General features: G+C 33.1%; 1 protein-coding gene across 3 annotated transcripts; it reads right to left on the bottom strand.

Annotated features, from left to right (window-relative positions):
* Window positions 1-746: 746 nt before the first annotated feature.
* LOC130444540 (facilitated trehalose transporter Tret1-like) lies at window positions 747-21,457 on the bottom strand. 3 transcript variants are annotated; one of them, XM_056779733.1, is made up of 4 exons: window positions 20,960-21,457; window positions 13,573-13,650; window positions 4,375-4,475; window positions 747-2,186 (listed from the first exon to the last, which is right to left on the bottom strand). In XM_056779733.1, the coding sequence occupies exons 3-4, from the start codon at window positions 4,421-4,423 to the stop codon at window positions 862-864; spliced, it is 1,374 nt and encodes a 457-aa protein (XP_056635711.1). In that variant the 5' UTR covers window positions 4,424-4,475; window positions 13,573-13,650; window positions 20,960-21,457; the 3' UTR covers window positions 747-861. The 3 variants fall into 3 exon arrangements, with proteins under 3 accessions (XP_056635711.1, XP_056635712.1, XP_056635713.1); XM_056779734.1 differs by having other exon boundaries at window positions 21,113-21,457; XM_056779735.1 differs by lacking the exons at window positions 13,573-13,650; window positions 20,960-21,457 and adding an exon at window positions 10,354-10,552.
* Between the last annotated feature and the right edge of the window lie 2,180 nt (window positions 21,458-23,637).

The raw sequence follows: 23,637 nt of genomic DNA, 5'->3' as shown, positions 1-23,637 counted from the left end.
ATTGAAAATGCAATTAGAATATACAACTTTACTGGAGGCCGACGATGGTGTTTCTATGCTGCTTCCGCCACTTCTTATTGTTACTTCGCTACTGTCATTTCACATTTTTTGTACAATTTCCTCGTGGTGTTCACTATTTACTTGGTAAATTTACTACGGTATAATTTAAAGAATAATAAATTTTAAACACAGAATTAAGTTTATTTTAGATTAAATTTTTCTCAGGAAATAGTCTGCCAAAATGCCCTCTCATGCATGTCAAATTGTCTCATAATTTCCTCTCGTGCGCATTCGCGCACTCGTGAAAATTAAATTATCGACAATTTGACATGCACTTGGGACATTAATATTGATAATATCGCACCTCCACTCAAATAGTGCAGTGAGTCAAAAAATTAGAAAATCTCTTTTATTGTATTGGTGTGATGTATATCTATTGGTGCTAGAAAACTTTTATCTCAAATTATGTCTTGCAAATTGTGTTAGTGTTAGCTTTATCTGTTTTTGAGTTATGATCCTAAAAGTGAAGTTATAATTAATTTCAAAGACTTCTTCTTGATAGTTTTTTTTTTATTTATGACACTATTTGACATTGTGTGTAATTTGTGTATCCATATGTAGATATCAAAGGTTTATTAAGGTCATATAAGTTCAGCTCCTAGAAACTCTCAAGTTTAATTCTTGTTACACCTTAGTACAAGGAAAGAAAGAACAAGTGAGGGAAATGGGGTAATTGAAAGAACATATTATATTGCAAAATATAACCATTTAATAAAATATGTGTATATAAAATAGTTAACAATTTGAATACAAAAAAATACTTCAATATTAAGTACAATTATCTAATTAAAAAAATTAATATCACCTATCCAAAATAATCTGTATTTCTTGAAAACTCTTTCCTTTTGTCTCAGGTACCACAAAAATAATAAAAATGAGTGCACATAAACAAAAACCTGCAAATAACCAGAAAGTACCTCCTCTACCCAATGATTCATTCAGGTTGTTAAAAAATTTTGTAACTATAAACGACATTAACCACCCAGTGAATCCAGTAACTGTAGCTAAGTAAAATTTAACGTTTGAAGGTAATACTTCTGAAGTAATGGTGAATGGTAATGGGCCGAATCCAACATTGAATGTAATGACGTATGTAATTAAACAAGTGATCGGTATCCAACCCCAGTTTTCTAGGGAACTATCGCTATTATCTTGTAAGTAAAAATATAGGCCTAAAATTACTTGTGAAACAATGCAGCCTATTGATGAAACTAGTAAAAGGAACTTTCTGCCTTTTTTATCCACAATCAACGGTCCTCCAAAGCTAGCTAAAAAGAGGACAAATCCTACAATTATTGCCGAAATTTCAGCTGGTATGTTTGTACCAGCCGACTGAAAAATATGTTCAGTGTAAGCCAGAATGGCACCTAAACCCGATAATTGTTGAAAACTACTTAAACCTAGTGCTACCAAGAAACCTTTTATAACATATTTTTTCCTTAAAGTATTCCATATATCACCCTGTTGATTTCGAGATTTTTCCAACTTAATTTCTTGAATTTCATCAGCAGCTTTATAATTTTCTTTTCTTCGTCTTAACCTCCTTAGAATCCTTTCAGCCCTTTCATCATCTTTATTAACAAAATAATATGGACTTTCGGGTGCCATCAGTAGGAAAAAGATGAAAAAGGTTATAGGGAAAATGGCTAAAACTATATTAAACCAACCTACTGGCAAATAAGGACCTAGCACATAAGGAAGTAAATCCCCAAAACTAGCAAAGGTACTGTAAGATACTAATAAGAGTCCTCTATATGAATCTTCTGCTATTTCAGCGACATACATAGGAAGAACTATATAAACTGAAGATAGAGACACGCCACCTAAGAAACGACCCACATAATATAAATTTATATCAGTGGCGAAAGCAAAAAACATAAAGGAAAATATATGCGGTACTGCCAAGAATAGTAGAACCGGTTTTCTTCCCACTAAATCTGCCAAAGTTGAAAATGGTAAAATACCAGCCATTGCACCAATATATTGTAATGATCCTATCCAAGATTCTTGATTGGTCGTTATAGGGCTGCCTAAAGGATTCACACTGGAATCATTTGAATTTAATTTTGGCAAAATTGGTGAAGACCATGTCAGCGTTGTGTCTCCAGTAAGAGCCAGAAGATTACCTGTAAAGAATAATATTATTACAATCAACATAAAAAAGTATACATATACAGAATGTATGGAAAATAAATGAAACAATTTATTATAGAAGAATAGTTCCGGTAGTGATTCTAGAAATAATGATTCGTATAATTATTCTGGAAAATACACTGTACCGTAAAATGAACGCATAATTTTAACAATTAAAAAATTGTCTTCTAATTTTTTCCTAAACTGTGGCGATCGGTCTTGAAAAATTACTTTGGTATTGCTTCAATATATTTTTAAAACGTTCCAACTTTATGAAGTATATGTTTCTTTATGAATACTGTGTATTACTGTTTCACAACTTTAAGGTATAATTGAAATCAATTTAAACCTTCAGGTGAAGGTAGGAAGAACATAACCCTAGAGTATACAATTTTCAATTGGGTTAAGGTCTGGAATCCTTGTGGGCGGAGCTAGAAATGTATTTAATGAAGCAATTTTGTAGTACTCTGATCACGTGAAGGCGTGCAAATTCCTCTCTTACAAAGGATGCACATGGTACAACATACAGTTATGGATATGGTAGCTGTGAGATGATCTTCAAAAATCACAATCAATTCTGTGCTGGCCTCGAAACTAGTGTTATCATAGACCATAACATTTCCCCCAACAAAACTCACAGTTCTCTATTTTATGTTAACCATAGTATGGACTGAATGTTTTTTTGTAAATAAAATGAAAAGAATAGAGCAGATTTCTGTTATATTGTATCGTATCAGTTTTTATAGGTTAGAGTATAAATTTCTTTTTAAACAGAACTATTATGTCTACTTGTTATTATCCTTCGTATTCCTTTTTCCTGGGGAAGTTTTAGACACATATTTGAGGAAACTTGTTGAACAAGGAACTCCTGGAGTATCCAAACTCAACGAAATGAATATCACATACATAATCACAAATCACAAATTAAGAGAAAGTATAATGTCTAGTTATGTACTAAAGAGGTCTCTTAATTTATACTTGTAATCAGTTGTGTCGTTTATCAACTAAGAGCATCAAAGTCTTTCGCAGACCCCTTTCTGAAACTTATGAAAATATCACAACTCAATACCACATTTTTAAGCGAAGCTTGACAAGACAAATAATTACCATACCTGTAAGTCATAAGTTTCTTATATAAACTTTTAATCTAAAAGCAAAGAAATTTATTTCCTTGTTAATAGATTAATGAAGATATTCTCTTCAAGAATATTTTTTTGTGTACTGCAGACAGTGGCGGATTTACAGATTTGCCGCCTGTAGGCTATTCAATATCTCAGTTCACAATTATTTAAAATACAATTTTTATTAATAAAATTTCATCTTTATAATTTGAGAACTATGATTTCGGGTAAGATCCGTGATTATTTCTACGGCAACGAATTGTAAAAAGACATTATTTTAACTAAAGAAAATTTTAATCATGTACTACTTTCAAAGTGAGGTTAGGTATGTTGTAAAACTATTCAACACTTATATAATATGAATAAATCTTACACAAATAGTAACATTGATAAATATTTTTTATTACACTCACAGTTTAGCAACAATAAAATAGTTCTCCACTATTTTCAAGCAAGGAAAGCTTCTATCTCTATTTAGTATACTGCACATAACACCATATTTAAATTATTATTAAATTACTTTTCTATCTGTAAAAATTTCAATACTCGTCTTGTCCGTGTGAAAAATATATTTTTTTTTTATTTTGTAAATCTAAATAAAAAAATTTTTGGAGAAAATGTGCCGGCCTAGACTACAGACTACTGGTAAATCCACCACTGAATGCAGATATATAACTTGATCGAAAATCAGAGTTTTTAACATAAATAAATACATACATACATATATATATATATATATATATATATATATATATATATATATATATATATATATATATATATATATATATAAAATCTTTTTTTCAAAGGAAATGAGATCATGCAATAGTGCAGCAAGCTTGATTTTTTTATGGTAAGATTTTAAGGTATTAAATACGATTCAAAATTTTTTTCCAAACATTGAATAACAATTTTTGACAAGTATTCGAAACCTTCCTCTCTCGATAAAGGTAAGAACAAAATCGATAGTTCTTTTCGATAGAGTCCGAAAGTCCTTGTAGCTATGAGTACATTTATTATACCTGTATAGTTACGATAAGTAAAAATTTAGTTTGCTTACCACAAAATGTCACAATATAGGCATAGTTGATTTTTTCTCTAAGTCCCATGTTGCTTCAAAAAAATTCCCTTTTTCGTAATTTTTTACACAAGCTTATCCTCCTAAAATTAAAAAATATTTGTAACAAAGTCCCCTAAATTTATCTAAACAATCCTACAGTCCGAATGGCAATTAATGGGTGGAAAAATATACATAAAAGCAGCGTTGGATTAAGAAGTAGTGGAGCTAAAATCGACTAGGAACCCACTTCAAAATCAAAATCAGCTCAAACTTTTTTAAATGTAATATATTAGTTTGAAATTAAATATAAATTATAAGTAAAAAAAAATTTTTGGAAAAAAATGCAAATTTTGCCATAGATCCAATATTGCTTTTAAAATAAATAATCAAATTAGTAAATTTGCGGGGCCTGGGGCTCTAGTCCCCCTAGACACTCCCCAAATCCGACGGTGCATAAGAGTTAAAAGTTAAACTTAGTTGAATAGTACAAATAAACAATAACACACTTAGATGAAATGTTAACATGACGCATATTGTAAATTCTTGTCTAAACACTGGCGACTTTACTACTGGCTTTAGTTTGTCCAGTACCTAAAGTCAATAATCCGACTGAGTTGAAAAATTTGCGTCTTATAAGCTTGTATGTATATGGATTTGGGGTATCGTATACACTGCGATCCATAGGATCTTTTGTGTCCCCATTTCTTGCTGCGATACTAAAGAATCCAGTGTTTACAGATGAACTACTCCTTATCCTTTTGGATAAAAATCTGAAATACTTGAATCGGGCATACACCGGTGAATGTTAACATACACGGAGGAGATACTGTAAAACTTAGATTCGGCGATTTACAATTTGTGTGAATGTTAACAAACGTCATATATTCAGTTCTCTCTTTAATATACACTGCTTCCCTCACTGAACATAGTCGAAAATGCGTTTGGCATCTCACGTGTCTTCTTCTCATGCTTTTTTCTCATTGCAGGTTGGCGACCACGTTTTTAAATGTGTTCTTTAGTAGTAGGTATTTGTCGTTGCGTAAGATGTGTCCTATGAAGATGTTTTTCTTATATTAATAATTGTCAAGACCATTGTGACCAATATGCGTCTTAGTACTTCGTCGTTGGTGATTCTGCCACTTCAGGGTATCTTCAGGATGGTTTTATAGAGGTACATCTCAAAAGCCTCAAATTTTTTGATCATTTGAGCTTTCAAGGTCCAATTTTCCACTACGTACAGCAGTACTGACCACTCATAACATTCCATGAATCCTGTTCTGTCGTGGAGGTTTAGATTTCTGTTTGCAAACATTGAGGAGTGCTTGACAAATGCCATTTCAATTCTGATCTTGATTTCTTCGTTTGGATCCATTTGAGCGTTTATGACTGAACCAAGATACTTGTTTTTTTTGCACCCATTTTTTTTGTTTTCCATTCAGTGTGAGAATAAGATTAATATTAATATTTTGGTTTTTACTTATAACTTATATAAGTTTTTTCAATATTTATAGTGAGTATTAAATTTTCACTTTCTCGGTTGATTCTCTCCAATAGGATTTGAAGATCTTCATCTTCGCTCGCAGCTATTATAGCAATATCATCGGCGAATGTTTACCCCCTCATGTCTCTCCTCCAACACTTTCAGAAATACAAACTGAGAATATAGATTATATAGTTGTGGAGAAAGAATACAGCCTTGGCGAACTCCCTTTTTGAATTTCGATTTCGTCTGTCTTCATGTCCTCAACATGCACTACTGCCGTTTTATTGTAATAGATATTTTTGATTAATCGTATATCGCTTGGATCTAAGTTAATAGTTGTTAAATTCTCTATAAGTTTATCTTGTTGTGCCTTATCAAAGGCCTTCTGGAAATCAATGAAACAGACATATACATTTTTGTTGAATTCTCTGTACTTCTGTAGTAGTACTGTGATAGCGAATAATGCTTCTCTAGTTCCTAATCCTTCTCTAAAGCCAAACTTTGTTTCATATAGTTGTTCTCCACATTTTCGATTTATTCTCTGCTGGATTATTTTCAAGAGGTCTTTTAGTGTGTGGCTCATCAAACTGATCATCCGATATTCGTCACAGGACTTAAGGTTGTTTTTTTAGGCAGACTGTTCCTTTGAAAGTTTGTTGTGTTTTTCAAGGAACCATAGAAGTCTTTTGCTGATCAACTTTTCTAATAATTTACACCTAGTACAAGTAAGTGAAATAGGCCTATAATATTCCGGTAATATAGGGGGTAAGTAAGGTTTAAGTACAGGGATTACTAGAGACTGACGCCAGTGTGAAGGAAAAGTTTGTGAGGTCCAGATGTAGTTGTATTTGTTTAAGAGTTTACCGATGTTGAAATTGGATAAGTGTTTTAGAAAAGCAAAGGGGATCTTGTCGGGGTTGCAACGGTGGCCCCGACGATATTTGCTATCTTCTGTTAATTGTAAGTTAAAATCTGAATTTGGGGGATTTATATGACTTGGAATATCGATATTAGCATTAACCTTGTACTTCTATTCAAAGTGGCTTGCAAGAGTGTTGCGTATTACTTTTGGTGAATGATATTCTGTGTCGTTAGAGATTAGATGAGTTATGTTGGACTTAGTTTTTCGGCCTTGGATTTGTTGAATTTTTTTCCAAAGCTGAGAAGGATTGTAGATATCATCAATACTTGCTACAAAATTTTTCCAAGAAGCTTTTTAGTCGAATTTTTCCTTGAAAAATTCGACTATTACAGACATGACTAGAAGAAAATGGGGGGCACATCATTTTTCCCATGTTTCGAGACCTCCTGAATACGATTATGATGGTTTTTCGAATATCTGTTGTTTATATATATATATATATATATATATATATATATATATATATATATATATGGTTCAAAATTAGCATACATGGCTTTTTTGACGGCGGATTGATGTTATTAGAGTTTGGTTGAAAACAAATGAATATTTCGAGGGGTTGCAGTGCAAAAAAGTGGTTTTTGACCTTTGCTCACCTCTAGAGGTCAAACGAAAAGCGACTGAAAAATGAAATTTCACATGTAGGTTCAATTAGTTGCGAGATGATTTCCTATCTAAGGTCGAAACTTTCCATCTCCACCCCTCTCCATTTTATGGTCATTTTTGTTTTATTTTCTTATTTTTGGCCAGAAAAAGTTTAACTAGAGGGTTCGAACTTCGCATGCAAGATGTTGAAGAATTGTCTTTCTCAAGTTCAAAGTTTTCTTCTTCAGTTCTTCTAGCACAAAACGCACGAAATCATTTTGATCGTTGTAATTGTTGAACTGGACCGCCTCCTATTTAATGAATAATACGAGTATGATCGTTGCTAGGGTGATTTTTATTACTTCCCATTTTTGAAATTTCTTGTCATTATGAAAATTTTTTCTTTGTTGTCAATTGGAATTGAACAAGAGGGTTGGAGACCACCGGGTCTATTAAAATTATGAATTTTCATTCGAGAGAGAGAGTTAACTTGTGAAATGAAAAGTTATTGAGGAATAGAAAATTTTCCATATAAAGAAATAAGATTGAGAATTGATATCATTTCCAAGAAATTCATTTTATGGAAAGATTTGTTTGGGTATTAGTTAAATTCTTCATTCGACGAAAAATTCGACTTTCGTGATGCAGCTCTCCTGCTCACGGCTTTTTTTGCTTTACTTCACTACGTATTGAGTTTCTGCCCTGAATCGTATCTAATTGATTAAGTTTTCAAGATTTTTGTTTCTTTTGTATGTTCTTAATCTATTTTGGATTGTTGTATTGCATCTTGGCAGGAGGAGTTCCACCAGGGTTCTGCTCTATGGTTTAGGGTGAATGTCATCTTACCAATGTGGGTATTGGCTGCTGTCTGTTATTATTTTTAAGGAATTATCAATATTGGAGAAAGTAAATCAGATTCTCGCAAGAAATTATCAACAGCTGATGCATACTCGAGTCAGTTAGCCTTACTGAGGAGCCAATAGTTTTTTACTGAAGATGGGTCATTGTTGTGGTTAGTTATTATTATTTGATAGTGCTATTGTGGAGATCATCGGAGGTCTGTCAAGAAAGGAAAGGAGCAGATTTAGGGTCGCATATGCTTAAGTCGATAGCAGAAAATGTATCAGAAAAAATATTGAAGTTTGTGTCTGAACCATTATTAATTATTAATTTTGCCCTTCCCGAAAAATTATTGTGAACCCCACATTGTTTTATGTGCATTGAAATCACCTATTAAGATAAATGGCTGGGGTAGTTGGTATATATATATATATATATATATATATGATTTGGGGGAATATATAAAGAGCATATGGGGAGTTTATCTGGACAATATGCAGTTATAGCGATAGCTTCAAGTTCTGTATTCAAAGGGAGTAAGGTTGAATAAATATCATTGGAAGCGAATATTGAAGCACCACCACTAGCTCTTGAACAATTAGTCCCGATATAATGATAACATTCAAAGGATTTAGGTTGCGGTAGATTGGCTCTCGTGAAGTTAGTCTCCTGGAGACATAAAAAAATTGGGTTGTAAGTTGCAGTTAGGTGCTGGATTTGTTCTAAGCGCAGATCGTATCCGTCGCAATTCGATTGTAGAATAATGAATTTTATAATTTATCAGATAAAGAATTAATGGCAGAAGTTATTCTAAGTCAATATATTGTTGAGATAGATAATGATCATCAGGGTTGGAGTCGTCTGAATTTGTAGTTTAACTTGCAAGCTCGGCAGTATCACTGGGGTTCAATTTTTGCTCTAGTTTTTTCTTCAATCTAGTGATACGATTTTTTTAAGGGATCTGTCAGCTATAATTGAATATATTTGTGCAAGATCTTCAAGGAGAACATTAATGTTGGTGGTGAAATTATAAGCTTCTTTTAGAGGATCATTATGACCAAATGAGTTTAAGCCGAGAAGTGGGGCAAAGGTTTTTGTCATCAGTTTTGGATTTCTTTTTTGGAGTAGTTTTGGGTTTTATGAAAGAAGTAGTTGTGGGCGGAACTGTTTCAATTTGTTGAGTTATATGACAAACACTATTTGGAATAGAAGGGGATTCACGACAGGTGTCATTGGAGTGCGCTCTTTTGATACCAGAAAGAGTGGTGATGCTGGCTAGATGTATAGATTGTTGAATAACTGAAGGCGCTGTATCAGGAGCACGATCATAGGTTTGGAGTACGAGTAGAGGAGAAACATTAAAAAGGGATCCTTCTGTTTCATGGCTATTGCTGATAGGATGGGGATGATTGCAAGATGGTTCTTGGTGATTTTGACAGGAATCTGCAGTGTGGCCAGTTTATTACTTAGAAAGCATTCAAGTTTGCCTGAGGTAATGAAGATTCTGCAGCTTGTATTTTCATGTACGATTACTATAGAAGTTTGTATGTCGTGTCGTATGTTCCTTATCGGGTATATGAAGATTGATCGTCGAAAACTGAAGATATGAGCATATTCTTGCTCTGGCGACCCACATGGGATAAAGGACATAGGAGAGGCAAGTTGCAACCTAAGTTCATTCTTGAATGCAACTTCAATAATACAATTAGGGATAGAGGGGAAAGTAATAGTCTTTTTGCAGGTATGATGAGTCTGTGAATAGGAATAGTTTGGTCATTAATTGTAATGGAATGATGATTTTTTATAAGGTTATCAACAACAGGTACTGAGGATAGGTAATTGTATATTCTGTGATTAGAAATGCGAGAAGCGAATGTTATTCCTTTACGTTACTATTTCACCGAATGCCTTGATGTAGTCAAGAAAAACACCGTCTGGAAGAGCATTCATAACGATTGCTTGGCTTCTGCTTGGAAATGATGTTAGTGTTTGAAACCTTTTGGGTAGATTTTGGCGAAGCTAGATCCGCCAGATTGTATTTGGTTGATGGCTAAAATATTTGGTAATATTTTATATACTATATATTGGAAGAGTTTGGCTGGCCTATTATTTTGTAGTCTGTATGAAATTTTAGAACAGTTCGACTCACCAAGTATATGTAAACTGATAATATTCGACAAAAAAACATACAATACACATTTACTAACGCGTATTTAATGACTTTGTAAACAAACACCGAGTTAAACAAAAGGTACGTGTTCACTCGTTCATCGACAAAATCGTACTCTTTTTTTAAATTGAAATTTGATACATAAACACATTCACTTGATCTATAACGAAAATGCTATGTTAGTTTACGAAGTATGTACGATCCTGTCTTCGACTTTCCTCCCTGCCTTCGCGCAGTTTGTGAAAAATAAAATAAAATCTTCATCCGTAACAATTAGTACGTATCTGGCATGCAACGAAAAGAACGTATTATATATTTATTTTTTTCTATTCCTTATAAAAATTGGATTATTTTTTGCACTTTTTCAATTTCTAGCAGAGATTTTTTTCAACATAATTATAAGACCTTGAGGGTGAATAAATTTTCTTGTTTCGTGGCATTAATTCCAATAATCTTGTAGTCAATATAGGTATAGAACAACATGCATCTATTGTTGCTCTTCGCAAAAAATTAAATATACCAAGTTCTACTGTCGGGATGCCATCACTCGATTTAACAAAGCTGGTTCCAACGGAACGCAGTGGGAGGCCCCACTTCTAATGCAGAGGTAAGTCCCTAATCATCATGTCCAAAATGAATAGGAAAATTACAGCACCGGAAATTCAAAGGCGGTTCAATGAAAGTATGAAAGTCACACAGATAAACAGATATCAGTAAGTGTAGTAAAGGAACGTTTACTAAAAGCTGGCCCAAATGGTAGAATTTCTACAAAGAAACCACTCTAGCGACGCGGAAACAGAAAAAAAGACTAGAATGGGCCATTGCACATAAAAATTGGACAGTAGAAAACTGGAAACAAATCCTGTGGCCTTATGAGTCCAAATTCGAAAAACGAAGAATTTATGTTCGTCTCGGATATTCAGAAAAAATTCACCCAGATGCTATAACTCCAACTGTTAAAACATTGAGGTGGTTCTATGATGGTGTGGGGGTGTTTTCTTATGCTGGAGTAGGGGATCTCTACAGAAATTGTTACTACTACATATTAAATACGCATGTTAACCCTTCTGTGATGCACCCGAATGGCCGTGAGTAAGTATTTCAGCAAGATAATGACCCAAAGCACACATCTAAGCTTTGTCTCAACTATTTAAAAAATAAAGACGATAGATGTGAGTTAGAAATAATGAAATTGCCCTCACAATCTCCGGATCTAAATCGAATAGAATTATTGTGGGATGAACTGGATGTGACAGTTAGAAAATTGATTCCCATTTCTTTGGATCATCTTTGGAAGGCTCTTCTTTGGAATAATATATCAAATAGTATATTAGAAAAACTTATAAAAAGAATGCCAAGTGTAGTTAAAACATTAGTGGCGGTGAGAGGTGGTTTTTTTGATGAAAAGAAAATGTGGCAATATAAAATGAAAGAGACAAAATACGAGGGGCGTTGTTTTCAACCTCGCGGGCATGCGCTGTAGGCGATTGCGAATATCTCGTACTACACACTCCGCCATTGTTGACATTCAGTCGGTGTTGTGCTACGGTCACGTAAATGTGTCCGCCATTATTGATGTTCACGCCAAGTGTGATTCGTTTCTACAAGCTAAAGGACTTGAAACAGAAATAGACTAGCTAAATTAGAATATAGTCAAAAATGTCTCGACCATTAGTAATTTGTTGTTCGTTAGGAAAATAGGACACTACTCAAAATATCCCTGTTAATTGGCATCCTTATAATTGATATTTTTTATATTGAACACTCCCTGTTTAACTGCAAGAGGGTCGGTACAGTTGGTATCATATGTTATAGTGACTATTATTAAATAGTTATTTCCACATAGCTTTTCTTTTCTTAAGAAATACGTAAATTAGCTCCAAAAATTAACATGAAGTCAGCCAATTTATGAAATTCCGCCAATTTTTACGAGGACCGTTTTTTTAACCTCCGATCGATACGTGCAGCCGCTACGCGGGCAGAAGCCGGCATGTACTGTAGGCAGCTGCAAGGCTCTCGCACTACACACGTCAGTCGGCGTTGTGCTACAGCCACGTAAACATGTCTGCCATCATTGATGCTCCCGCTAAGTGTGAATTGCGAAATGTGATTAGTTTTCTACAGGATGAAGGCCATACTGCTGCAGAAATCCATTGGAGAATGATTCGTATGTATGGGGAAAACTTCATGAGTGATGGTGTTGTGCATGTTGGAGTGAAAGTTTAAAGATAGTCTTAATGATGTGCATGATGTAGGGAGCCAAGGACGTAAATCTGTCGTTTCAGATGACCTTGTTCAACGAGTTGACAGAATGGTTAAAGAAAACCGCAGATTCTTTGAAGAGGGTATTCAAAAGCGTGTCCACAGATATGACATAATTTCTTCGGTGATTATGTTGAAAATTAACTGTAAGTGTATCAATCTTTTGGTAATAAAATTATTGTTTTATATGATCCGTCTTTTACTTATAGCCTATCGGAGGTTGAAAAAAAACGGTCGTCGTATGTTCATGGTTTTAATCATAGAACGTAATCTTTTAATACTTTTAAAATAAAACTTGTTTTAACTTGATTTATTTTACGTTTAATAATTGTTCATCTTTTTCCAGAAACTTTCTATCAGCAGTGTATATTACAACTCTAAAGATGTATATACGTGGCACACACATGCATATTGTGACGATTACAACTAAAAAGTATAAGTTTGCCTGAGGTATTTTTATGATAAAACTTACCGTTTTGCTAGAAATTTCAAAAAACCTATTTTTTTCTTTGATCCCGAATAAATTTTTTTCCATATACGGGAATGATGGGGAACTTCAAAATTTTATTTTTAATATTTTAAAAAATTTTTCTGATTTTCAGCTTGGTGGGAATTTATGTAGCTTTACTCTTATTTTTTTGGCCTAATTTGACCGTACTAAAGGTGTTATAAACATAAATTAAATTATAACTTTATATACAATATAGTTTTTTGAGTTCATCACGAACAGAAAGACAGAAATCTAAGGAGTTTGTTTTATTATAATATGTATGTATTCATTGAATTGTCTTCAGATTACAAAATATTTTTCAAAATAAATATATTTCATTATGCACATAAATGAAAGTTTATTTATTCTTCCGAAACTTCTACATCACAATTCTTGTACTCATTTCATGTAAACAAGAGATAAACAGTATTTTTAAAATTACTTACCTTGTAGTCTAATTAGTTAGTTTTTCCTTGGATAGTAACCTATGTAATCATGACAGTTATACATCAATATCTATGGATCTGCAACAAAAATTAGTAATTCAACTCTTAGTATGAAAATTTTTGACACTAATTCCAATTAAAAATTTTTTAAACAATAGAAATTTTGTTTTGTTGTAGGGCGAAAGTGGATAGATCTACTTAAACTTGGGTTCGAATAAATGGTGATCTGCAGTCAGATGAGTCAGTTAAATTCATTGTCATACTATTAGGCAAGGCGTAACTTAGGAAACGTATAGCACGTGTGAAGTGACGCAGCATAGCACGTATTTTTGTAATCTACAAGATTAGATACATTGACGCAAATTGACAACACAGCGCGACCTGACACGACACGCGTGAGCTCACAGACGTGACCCGCTGTAGTTCCAACATAGTTTGCTGTGCCACACGTGCGGATGACTAGCAAGTCTTTACTTAATTTTTTTACGAAAAAATGACAGAAGAAAAGTTAATAGAGGCAAACACAGAGAGCTCCATGATTTAAAAAATTGTGATTATATGAAGATGAAACTGTTCACTGTTCACTTTTTTTTCTCTTCGATAGAATAAATTTATTAGGTGATTTAAATTTCTTCCTCATCAAGGAATAAAACAACATTCCCTCCTCAACATCTTCCGATTCTGATCCAGAACTTAAGTTCAATAATAATAATTAATGTCTACTCTAGCCTAAACAGGTATCACTCCACTGCAATAACATTTTGTGATTTTTCTAAAGCCTTCGATTAATATTAATCATAATATTTTAATTAACAAATTGCAGTACCACGGTTTCAGAGGAGCACCTCACACATGGTTCAAGTCATACGTTAGCAACAGAAGTCAGCTTGTAAGGGTTGATACAACAATGTCATCTTTCAAGGCAATAGAATGTGGAGTGCCCCAAGGCTCAGTACTAGGCCCTATTTTGTTTCTTCTGTTTATAAACGACGTCATCTATCTACACATCAGTGGTAAAATATGTCGATTTGCACTAATTCCTCTAAAGTTTTATCATATAAAAATACATTGCTGCCTTTTTTATTAAACACCATCACTGACTTCGTTCAATCTGTAAAATTCTTAGGGCTTGTTGTAGACAATTCCTTCTCTACATATTGCCGCCTTATCTTTGCGCTGAGATCAGTTTCCAAAGAACTGAACTTATCCATCTCCTTAACAGTTTATTATGCCCTTATTGAGACGCATCTCCGATATTCCCATCCCTTCTGGGGTAAATGCGGTACGATTCAATTTGAGCGAATCTTCAAACCACACGAGATTAGATATTTACTCGGACTAAACAGCAGGGCTCCCCACAGGGACTTCTTTAAAAGATTAAAAATTCTGACTCTTCCTTCCTTATTCATCTTTGAATCTGTTTGCCTAATTCGTAAGCACGCTTCTCCAATTTCAAAAATATCGTTACACGGCTATCCACTTAGGAACGCGGAGCACGACCTTCACCTACCTACTCCATGTTCAGAATTAGTTAAGGGTTCAATATTTTACAAGCAAAAAAATGCACAACCACTTGCCAATTGAATTTTCGCAATAATTTGAGGGCATATTTACTGGCCTTCTATTCTAATAATAATATTTAATTTCGGACATGCTGCATACTGGTTTAATTTTTGCTTTGGATGTATATATAAGACTTATATACTACCTATTACTATTACCTATAATTTTGTTAATCAATGAAATTTTATTTTATTTGTTTCATCTTTATTCAGTTATTTTTATGATTGTTTTTTAGTTTTTACAATCTTTTATCTACAAATTGTAACATTTTTTTTATCAATAAATCATTTCTCTCTTCTTTATTCGATTGTCAAAATGACATTTATTGATGCCGTCTACTCGCGAACTACCAATCAAATCCCTCCTTTTCCTATTTGAAAATGCATGTCTCAATATGCATATCACAACGCAGCAAGTGTAGCATGTACGAGTCGTGTCTCTTGTGACACGCTACTTCATACGTGCTATACGGGTCCCAATTTGCGCCTTTACTTACAGTTTTTTAAATACCTGTATAAAATCTGAACATACAATATTCTTCCAGGTATTAACAGTATTCAATTTTTTTTATGATGCAATTACCAAGTTTTTGTTTTGTTATTCAAAAAAATCATCCAAAGAATCTGCTAACTGTGAAAGGTAAGTCATTTCTTCAAATATCTGATACAGTAAACGAGTAAATGAAACATCATTGTATTAACCATTTACAAAAATTAACTTGAAAACTATCTCGCACTTTTTTTTACTCGAATTGTTTTTAAAAATACAAATTTATGTAGTAATGTTTCTATCTAGTGGTACCACAATTTCATCAGATACTGGTTATACAAAGGTAAAAATGAAGTTTGATTTATAGGTTGTTTCTGATTCATACCGTTCTAAATTTGAGACTCCCTAGTTGATTTTTAACCAAAAAGTCATTACTATTGTTACTTCCTAGAATGAAAATGTTCACCTTTCCGTAGTTTTACTGAAAATATTGAAAAACGTTTGCTTTTCTCATTAGCTTTGAATCCTAAGCCAAATGTAAAGAAAAATATTTAGTTTCTGGCGATATTTCGTAAATCACTTTCCTTGAACAATATGAATTTTGTTGTAAAAAATGCTGCAGTATATTTCAAAATTTGTGATTCCTTGCAAGAAAATTTAATATGCTTTAATGTTATTTATTATTAACATAAATAGGGTCATTGACAATTTCGAAACTTAACACTTAATTTCTTAATAATGGGTGTGACCTCCCCTTGCCTAATAACATCTCTCATACGATTAGGCATGGATCTAATCAAGTTTACTATTGTTTCTTAGGGGATGTTAAACCACTCTTCTTCTACTGCAATAATAAGCTCTAGGATTGAGTTTAGTTAGGAAGTCTAGCTTGAATTATTCTTGTTATCCCATCTCATAAATATTCTATGTCAGGACTGTATGCTGGCCACTCCATAACTCGAAAACCGACTACTGCAATGTAATATTTCACGATTCTGGCCGTGTTCGGCCTTACATATATGCATTGATGTAAATTATTCTCCAATGTAGTCGACGTAAGGTACTACATGAATTGCTAAAATCTCCTCGATATATCTGTCAGCCATTCAACCTCTTTTTTCGTGAACCCGGTCTCCTCTACGAATGAGTACAGGATCGGTTCGTGCTCCTCTAGAAATTGCACCCCAGATCATGCAGAAACCACCACCATAAGCACTCCGCTCTTCAAAGCATCAATCTGCAAATTACTCCCTTGGTCTTCGGTCACTACTATGGATGTATATTCTGATCCCCATTGTTCAACGTCCAATTCAAATGTTCCTGTGCAAAACGCAGACGTGCTTACCGATGAGCTAGAATAAGTTTTGGATCAATCGCAGGTGTTTTAGGAGTCAGGTTATTTTCCTGTAGTCTTACTGTCCACTAACTAATAGTCATTCCTCCTACCTCACGGAACTATCGTTGCACTTGAACCACATCAAGGTGTTGATTTCTTAATGTTGACCCAATAAAATTGTCATAATGAACGGTTGTAAATCACTTTCCGTCTGTTTCAGGTCGCCTATGAAAGAATCCAGTCTCCTCATAACGCTGGCACACTCTTCGAACCGCTGCGTGGGTCATATCCAATTGTCAAGCAGCAACTAGCTGACCAAGTCCATTTTCGATTAAAGCAATAACTTGGACAGCTTTTTATGGCGTAGTATGCATGAAACTAACACACTTTAACACTATTGAGATGATACAAAAAAATTATATAAATTGTAATAGAAATTTAATTAAATTAATAATTAAAAAATTTGTTATTTTCGTTACAATCACCACATAAACACTTTTCGTTTGTTTACGATTGCTACGCATATAAGGCAATGATCTCCTATAAACGCCATCGACCCCGTACAGAATTAAGCCTTACGCCGCGTCATGATGCTTACTATAGAAATGTACTGTGACGGTCTCTTTCACACGCTTACGTTGGCGTGAGGACACCGTAGGCGCCATTCAAACACTTTGCGCCGCGTCTCTATATTTCGAACCACTGCAGTGTAAACGGCGTATTTGGCGTCAGCACAAAATGTTGAAATTCGATATAGAAAAAGATGAATTATTGATTGAATCGGTCCAAGGTTATTGTGCATTATACAATAAAAGTGACAAAGAATATAAAAGTAATATTTATAAATTATTTTTGATTGACACGAAGATATTAAAGAAATTTATTATTTTTTTCTTTTGAGTGTTTCATTATCAAAATCTCGAAACATCGTTCTTTCCTCCTCATCATAAAAGACCGGTGCCTTGTTACTCTGATTTTTCTTCGTATGTGGCCGTCTTGCGCCTCCTCTTCAAGTGACACAAGCGCCGTCAAAAGTATAGAATTTATATCCATTTTATATCACACGACTACACGCCAGCACTGTGTCTCGACTATTGTTGTAAACGAGACGTTCGCGTATGGGATTTATTGATAGCTGATGCTGTGCCTGGAGTTCGGAGGTTGATCGGAACGTTTACGCTCAAGTCGGACGCCGCTTATAGCATTTAATAGGAGATCGAGGCATAAACGATAATCCTTGCTGATAAATTTATACTCACATTAAAGGATATTAAACTGTCTTTCAAGAGCATATTTCTTTTTTTGATCTGATGAATAATTTAAAAAAATATATATAGTTAAAGTCGAAAGTTTACAGTGGGCCCATTTTAATGCTCTCAAGTTTATAAGTAGCTTTTCAAAATTGTGTTAATTTACTGAATTTCAATTAGTAACAAAAATATTATTGTTCGAAGAAATAAATTCACTTATAATTGCAATTTATTGTTTCTGGGACGATTAAAACAATAGCTATTCAATTGATAAAATGATTGATTTAAGACTAATAAAGTATTCAAATGAAATATTTTCATATTACTTACAGAGTTTAATGGAATCCAACCAGTACTTTTTTTATTGTAACAATTTAAACATCTTGTAGAAATAAACAATATATTTTGAAATAAAATGTAATGAAATTAGGTACATTATTCCATCAAGTTTGCATAGTTAAAATTAGGTAAATTTGTACAGATATGATTTTTGCAACTAATCAAAACAAAAAAAAGTTGTTTACCTTCAGGAACCCTACATATGTGCTGACATAGTTAATATGAAGATTTTCATAACTCACAAAATTCATAATTCCTATTTTATTTACCTAATTATTTTATAAACCCCAATACTATCGTTACTCGAAAAAATAACCAACAGCTGCACTAGAAGTCAATCTAAATCTACCACCTCTCCCCATAGTACTGGAAAGCGTGGCAGAAAATATATCACTTAGAATGTAGACATAATCACCGAAGAAAAGCCGTCCTTAAATAATAACCAAACCGGGGAAATGCCCCATTAAGATGCATCAAAAAAGTTTAGATTTGAGAAAAAATTTTCCTCAGAAGAAGTGGGATCTAAACAAGAAATGAAGAGAAATACCATTAAATAGTATATAGACAGAACTGGAATACGAGTGTACGGGCTCAGAGCCAGACACTCTAAAAGCCTGGACCAAACACCAAGTATTTTTCAAGCAGAAATTTATGCAATTGAAGAATGTGTCCTGTTCAATCTAGAGAGGAACTATCATAAACAAGAGATCATCATCCTGTACAATAGCCAAGCTGCCATTATAGCTTTTAGCTCTAATATCATAAAATACAAACTCGTTTGTGATTGCCTAGAAAAATTAAACAAGCTAAGCAAGAAAAATAAAATTAGCCTACAATGGATTCCAGGACACATTAGAGCGAAAGAAAATGAAATAGCTGGGACAGTAAAGTCCATCATGGGACTAGAGCACTTTTGTGGTATCAGCTACAAAACAAAGGAAAAAGCATTGGAAAAGAAGGTAGTTATGAGCAAAATCAATTATTGGGACAACCTACAGGGACAAATGGGCAAAGACTGTCCTAGAGAAGATAAATGTATTAACTGAAGTAAGAGTAACCTACATATACTAACAGGAGTCCTATTGGGGCACTGTTGTCTCTATGGACACCTGAATACGCTAGACTCAGCAGATAATGTGGCTTGCAGATTTTGTTGTACAGAGAACAAAACCTCTATGCACATTCTCTCGAAGTGTGAAACACTCTAGAGCACTACACCTGGGAGCGTATGAAATAGAAGATCTCTGACAGCTACAGCCAACCTACATTCTAAACTTTGTAAAAGGAGTGAGATTAACAGATAAGCTGTAAGCACTTGGTTTCCCAGTATTGCAATTAGAAAGGGGGACACAATAGATCCTTCCACTGAAGATTATCTAGAAAATACATGAATGGTAAAAACTGAAAAAGTACATATTTGACAATATATAATAAATTATACTCTTTTTTTTGTTAATATCAGTGAATTTCATGCTTTTAGCAGTTGCTAAAGCCACTGTATTCACAGTCAACAATAGCTCATATTTAATACTTTAAAACAAAATTATATTCTCATGAATAAACTACTACTAAGCTTTTTAATATGACAATGAATTGAGTATGATGATATATCAAAGTCCCTACATTCATTTTATTTTTCAAATGAAATTTCATTTCAATTAAATGGTATATATATTTTAAAAAAACATAGTTGTCACATATCTGATAACATATCAATTAAATAGGAAAAAAAGTAAATACTCAAATTATAGTTTTATTTCTAATAGAAAAAATAAATTTTGTACTCACTTAGTAAGTTCCAATTGAAACAGTTTTTATTTTATGAATGTCTCAGTTATTAAAATATAGATCTTTTAATTCAGAAGATATTTAAAGAGAGAGTAATAAAAATATGAGATTAGGCTATTCTATTAAACACAATTATCACTATCATATTATACATATATCTTTCCCATAAATATTTTAAATAAATCTTTTAATTGCATTTTAAATAACTACCTAACTATAAACAGCAATAATTTAATTCAACTCTGAAATTTTACATTAGTAAAATTTGTTGATTGTGCCACATTTCCTTGTACTTATAAGTATTCTAATATAAAATTATATATTTTTCATAATTTTAAATCAGCAAAACTTTTATGGATTAATAAATATTTAAATAAAAATTTTGTTGTTCATAAAAAATTGTACACATTATTTCCAAACGAAACATGGAAGCTATAGAAAATCGAAGCTATTTAGAAACTATATTGTAAGTATTCAGATTATCAAATTTCTAATATGAACGTTTAACTATGAGATTGTGAATTGACTTAAAATATTATTAGTTTCAACAATGATTTTTAACGTGCGATCTAAAATTATTATGGAACATTAAAACGATTTACATCCATGAAATCTTACTTACCCAAACGCATGAATATTAATAGGGTTGGTTATTTTGTTTAAATATCATCGTTACACAATCGGTCAATTATATGTAACCTCTACGCAAAACATACAAATCACATTTTCTGTTACTGGTTTTAAATATAAGATAAAGTATGTGAACATGATTTACCCTTGCAATATAAGACAGTAGTTCCATTATTGAATCAATTGATTTATCAAATGTATTTAATTGATATCACATTGAAATGACACTTGATTAAATTTTTTTAAAGAGCGTTTGTTGTTGCCATAATAAAAATCGTTTCACACTTTTCAGGATTTTTTTCTGAAACTATGATCGGGTTAACCTAATCACGTTCTATAAGTGATCCCGATCATACCAGAGTATGTTCTGTGGATCAACCATATCCTTGTTAGGATCCATAGTCAGTTGATAAGTGATTTATCTCACCCAAAATCCCAGTTTCCGAAAAGCTTTTTAGACATATTCACATGTTTAGAACCACAAAATAACAAATGTACAAAATGTTATTTTTGGTTTATATGAGTAAAATATGTTTCTATAAATAGATTATAGACAAATAAAAAAAAATAATACACGTGAATTAACCTGATTCTCATTGTGTCAATCTTAAAAAAATTCGCATGTTATTTTAATAACAAAATATTGTGATCAAAATGACAACTTATATCAACATTCTAATGTGACAACAGAAACTGTCACTGTTATGATGGAATCGAATACACAAATGTATAATAAGTTGCATAGCTTTGAATGTTGAATCTGAATCGTTTTAAAATCATTACTTGAGTTAAAGTAATTATTCCAATACTCAAAACAGTTTACTAGTGTCTAGCCGCTGTTGTCCAGTTATAAATAGTGACCATTTTTCTCTTCGTGTCAAAATAGGATCAAATTAATAAATAAATTTAAATAAAAATATATATGGGGTACGTTGGTATAATATGTCAGATTTGAGAGGAAAATACAAATTATGATTTCAAATATGACTTTCAATATTGGCCTCTTCAGAGCCCGGATCTCAATTCTACCGAACTTTTGTGGACATAAGATGGGCCCTTCATCGCAAAAAGAAATGTGGAATCTTTATGCGAAAGTTGGAATAAAGAAATGGGAATTTTTTGATGAAAAATTAGTTTAGCTAACTATAGCCTTTTTAAGCATAGACTGTTAATATTTCTTTTTGCTTTTCAAGTATATTGATTATCATAAAGTGTTTTATTGGATGATTTAACTGTTTAATTAAACTCTTAATATTTTATTGGAGTTCTATTTAATTTTCCTACTTTATTTCACTTGGTATCAACCTTTGGATTGCACTGTATAGCATAATAGATATATAAACTATTAATCTTTCTTGAGTAAAAAAAACTATTTTAAATATTAAATTGACCAGAACTCGAATTGTAGTTTTATGCACATGTATTTGTAGGTTAAGCAAATTAATTTAGATAGAAATAAAGGTCAGTACAAAATGTGTTGATATTAATTTTTATAATTAAAATAGTTCTAAAACTGCAACACCTAATTATGTTTTCGCACTGGTTCCCGGTCCATGTCATAATCATATGTAAACCCTGCGTGTACGCTGCCTTCTTCCACACAATTTTGATGATATTTTAACGTATATAATTAAATAAGTAGGTCGGTAGAAATTGAAGGTCTGAGAGCAGCAGGCGGGAATACCACAAGGAGCGGTACTATCACCAATGTTGTATAACATATATACAGTGGACATTCCAAAAACTGAATACACCATGAGACCGCTATATGCGGACGATACCGCAACAGCAATGAGATGCGCAAAGGTGAAAAACATCACGAAAAGAATGCAAATTGTCGCTCCAAACGAGATAGACAAATGGTACAAAACATGGAAAATAGAAAAGCCAAGTCGTTCTCTACAAGAAAAGAAGGAGCCACTGACCTGACGGGACCATAAAAATCAACGACGAGGAAATTCAGTGGACGAAAAAGGCCAAATACCTAGGTGTAAGGTCTCACTTTCAACGAAGACGTGAATAACACTGTCGGTAAAGTGAGAAAAGCGAGAGCAAGACTATGCGGATTAGACGGTAGAAAAAGTAAGCTAAAGACGGAAACAAAACTCAAATTTATTAGGAGTATAATAATACCGATTATGACATACATGCAAATAGAACAGAAAAAAACTATAGGCATAACAAAATATAACGCTGAGACAAGCATTAAATGTTAACTAAACAACAAGAAGGAAGAAACGGGACCGCAAATAGTATTGGACATAATGGACGACAGGGCATAAAGTTATTGGAGGAGCTGGAAACACACAAATACTCCGCAACAGAAACACACACAAACATTAAGACGTCCAAATAACCAAGAAGACAAGAGTGTATGGCCAACAGGTAACTCTTAACAAAAAGATGAGACCTCCCATAGAACTCAGGGGAGAGGAAGGAGTCCACGCGAAACTGAGATCCGCGGATTTATCCAAGCGATGCATGCTTACAGAGACGGTTTTTCTAACACTGTCCAGTTGTTGGGCACAACTGGATAGCTTAAAAGTGGGACATAGGGTCTAGTTAGTTATGAGGCTAAGTCCATCTTTATAATTTTGTATTTATGTTCTGTAAATTTTCCTATAATTTTAGTTCAAAACGGAGAATATGTGTATACAATAAAACACAAAA

This window comes from Diorhabda sublineata, chromosome 5 (assembly GCF_026230105.1).
Source record: "Diorhabda sublineata isolate icDioSubl1.1 chromosome 5, icDioSubl1.1, whole genome shotgun sequence".
NCBI lineage: Eukaryota > Metazoa > Arthropoda > Insecta > Coleoptera > Chrysomelidae > Diorhabda > Diorhabda sublineata.
Note: the sequence above shows the minus strand (reverse complement) of the source record. Positions and strands in the feature narration are given on the sequence as shown.